General features: G+C 38.6%; 1 protein-coding gene across 1 annotated transcript; it reads right to left on the bottom strand.

Moving 5' to 3' along the window:
• Positions 1 to 2,267: 2,267 nt before the first annotated feature.
• Positions 2,268 to 2,750, bottom strand: B0P05DRAFT_448215 (uncharacterized protein; the record flags this gene model as incomplete). The annotated part of the gene is made up of 1 exon (XM_051573845.1): positions 2,268 to 2,750. A coding segment is annotated over one exon (483 nt), but the record flags the coding sequence as incomplete, so codon positions are not given.
• Between the last annotated feature and the right edge of the window lie 806 nt (positions 2,751 to 3,556).

Genomic DNA, 3,556 nt, shown 5'->3' with positions numbered 1-3,556 from the left:
ATATCCCAAGGTATCTCTGATGAAATGGCTTTTTGCTCTTTTTGATCGAAACCAAGGTAACACGCTGCTGAAGAGTGCTTTAAGCCATCATCTACTATTTATGTCTACCAGCTCCTCCTTTCCTATTCTGCCTTTCTTTTCTCCAGTCTTGCGAAAACATGATATCTGCCATCAGTTCTCTATCATTTTTTTCATGTTTTAAGCATTTGACCATTTTGGAATTGACTTTAACCTACAGCATTTTCCTTTAATTAGGATGTTCTCTGACCTGCCCTATGACCATTGGCTCTATCGACATACAGAATTGCTTGCAATGATCTTCTTCAAGTTTGATGAAAACACACACCGGCTACGTCTACAAGTACGCACAGAGTATTCCAAGTTTCCCCTCTTATGCCGTTCGCTGTACAACAATATAATGATTCGACATTGCGTGCAGCTACAAACCTTTTTGATTCCTTATATCTATAATGAAGTGGAGCAAGTAAATGTTGAAGAAAACGATCAATCATTAGTGAGCCAATTGCATGACTCTCCTCTTTGGAGTCAATACACGTCCAAGGCTTACAGGATGCATAATTATTCCAGTGCTTCAAATACTCAATTGAATTTGCCATCTAAATTGCTGCGTCTGTTCTGATCTTCCTCAATGCCTTTATCTTCCAAAACTTTGTGGTTCAGAGTTATCAATAAGAAACTGCATACAGAAGCACAACTGTAGAGAGTCAATCGCGTTCCCAACCGTAATTGTTGCCTATGTTCTTCGAGTATTGACTCATTTGAACATTTCATTCTTTACTGTCCTTGGAAATGGACCATTTGGATTTAAGTCCTTACTTATTTCTATCCACAGATATATTTTTTAGCTGATATGATTTACCACCTACTCTGTCTCGAGTCCTGCCCTCATTTTTTACTGCCTGACAGTCGTCTCTTTACGGTTCTATCTGTCTGTCAATGGAGAATATGGTCCGCTTACTGGCGTTTCGCCTTGGACAATCAAACCTTTAACCCTGAGTGGGCCATTTCCGACATTATTAGTCTGACTTTGTGTTGTATACACAGTATTATTCATCCCTTCTTACACTAATTATGCCTTAAAAGGGCAAGTATTAATATCATGTATAAATATATCTTTCAATCACAGTTTTATCCGCAGCTTCGATGGATGTCTTCCATCTTAGTTTAAACATGTTAAAGATCAGACCATCACATAATCACAAATTGACATCTGCATCAATACCAATGGTAGACGAGGTCTGTGCCCTGATCATGTACCCAGTTCTTGTGTATCTTAATCCATTCAACCGATTAGCTAGTGTATACACACTCAGTCCCAAATCAAGGATAATCAATTATCATACAAATAGTATAAATACAATACAAAATATGACCTTTAATAAAGCAGACTTCTTTTGGCCGTTTTGGTTCTAATCGACTTATTGATTTGACCATTTTATTAGTGATTATATCACACTTTGATTTCACTACAACAACAACATTATTTGCTCGTAAACGCTTTTTGGGTCTCTCAATGACTAATTTTGTGCACTTTTTTCTCAGCTTATTCACGTTACATCCCTCTGTGATGTGTAACTAGAAGCATACATTTTAAATAAAAATATTTTACAAAAAAAAAAATTAAAAAAGCTGAGGGTGGTATATTGAACGTTTTTTATTTTGACACTCTAAGCTAAAACAGTAAAGAAAGTAGAATCGACACCTTAAAGATTTTAGTGACCACTTCTCCTACTGTCTTGTCTAAAACTCCGTACACCCAAAACGAGGGCACACAAATTATCTGACTTCACCGTAACTCAAGTGATTTTGAAAAATTTTATGATAAATTGTTTTTCCATTACTTGGGACTGTTTATTCTGAACAAAAAAAGGCGATGTAATGGTTGGAAACTCCGCCATTGACCAATAAGGAATTACCTAGAAAATACTAGAATGGCGTAGCAACTCATTAGTAACTGATATTCACTCGAACTTGCTAGAAATACTACGGTTTATTATCTTTTAGGAAAGTATAAATAGGATCGAGTTTTAGTCATTTAGAGAATAGTTTTTTTTTTTTAAATGATTTTATTTGCCGCACGTATTTTGTAACGCGATAGGGCTACAAAAAAGAGGTGCTCGACAATGCGTTATTATAAAGTTAAAGGAGATAAAATAAGGTTGAAAATGAGATAAGGACTATATAAAAGTTAGAACCAAGCGAAACAATGATGAAAAGAAGAAGGAGAGATGAAGGAATCAGTCGAGACAATTTGTCTCTTCAGCAGCGCGGCGGCCAACTGCCCGGAGGGTTTGACTGAATGCTATACTTGCAAGGAAGGGCTCTCTTCGATGCATATGAGTCCAATGAGCTTTCCAAAGTTCTGAGAGAGCAATGACAAGTAACATTTCGACTTCAATCGGACAGGAATTGTTGACATTGATTTTGTTGAAATCTAGGGATTGAAGAGCTGAGGAGATATCATCGATAGAGGTACCAGGCCAAAGAAATTCACGAATAACAATGTCCCAGAAAATGAATTTTTGGGGGCATCGAAAGAAAAAGTGGAAGACAGTTTCAACCTCTTGACAAAAGGAACAAAATGGGTTAGGAGCAGTGGAAAGAGCCATGTTGAAGAGAAGGGATTTGGTAGGGACTTTCCCAGTTAGCAAACGGTAAATAGAGTTACGCTGTACGCTGGTAAAAGTCATGCACCAAAAGAGCTTCCAAGCAGAAGGAGAGACAGAAGATTGACCAACAGATCCCTGCATAGATGCTTTTACCAATGCGGCTTTAAAAGAACGTCGAGCATATTGAAAGGTATCAAATTGAGGATCTGTAATTGGTAGGTGCAAGGCATGGATAAAGGAGTAAAATCCAGTAGAGCGCTTGATTGCTGGTACGTAGACAGGATTGTAAAGGTCAAGGGAAGAGGGGGCAAGGCATTGTTGAAAAAAGGGCTCCAGTTGACATCTACCATCATTGAAAGCTCTAAGAAACTTTCGGTTGACAAAGAACAGATCTCGAGGGATATTAGCCTCTACAATGGGTCGAAGGAAATGCCCTTGAGGATGATAGTCATATAGAGCAGAAACAAGAAGAGACCGTAGTTTCGGAGACAAAGTATAAGAGGTAGAGAGGCGGACGACTACAGAGAGAGGTACCAGAAGACAGTCAATTGAACTAGGCATGTATGTGTAATTATTGCGTGGAATAAGGTCCATAGTTCGACAGATCATTGTGACAGTGTTGGTAGCCATGAATCTAAACGAATGTGGACGAGCTCGAGAGAAAAGTAAGTGAAGCAAAAGATTGTCCGTTTGAAGTAGTTGGCAGCAATGGTGGAGAGCGAAATCATGTACTAGGCTACGTTCTGCTGTTGGGTGAATGAGCGGATGAACCCAACGGAAGTACAATGAGCTTTGCTTTGTCTCAGGATCCAAGACACCTAGACCACCAGATTTTCTAGGTGTAGTCATCAGTTTCCAACTTAGGCGAGGAAAAATACCATGAGTAACAAATGATGTGATTACACTTTTGATCGACTGAACAATGG

The sequence above is a fragment of the Gilbertella persicaria genome, assembly GCF_025201335.1.
Source record: "Gilbertella persicaria strain CBS 190.32 chromosome Unknown B0P05scaffold_101, whole genome shotgun sequence".
Classification (NCBI taxonomy): Eukaryota; Fungi; Mucoromycota; class Mucoromycetes; order Mucorales; family Choanephoraceae; genus Gilbertella; species Gilbertella persicaria.
Note: the sequence above shows the minus strand (reverse complement) of the source record. Positions and strands in the feature narration are given on the sequence as shown.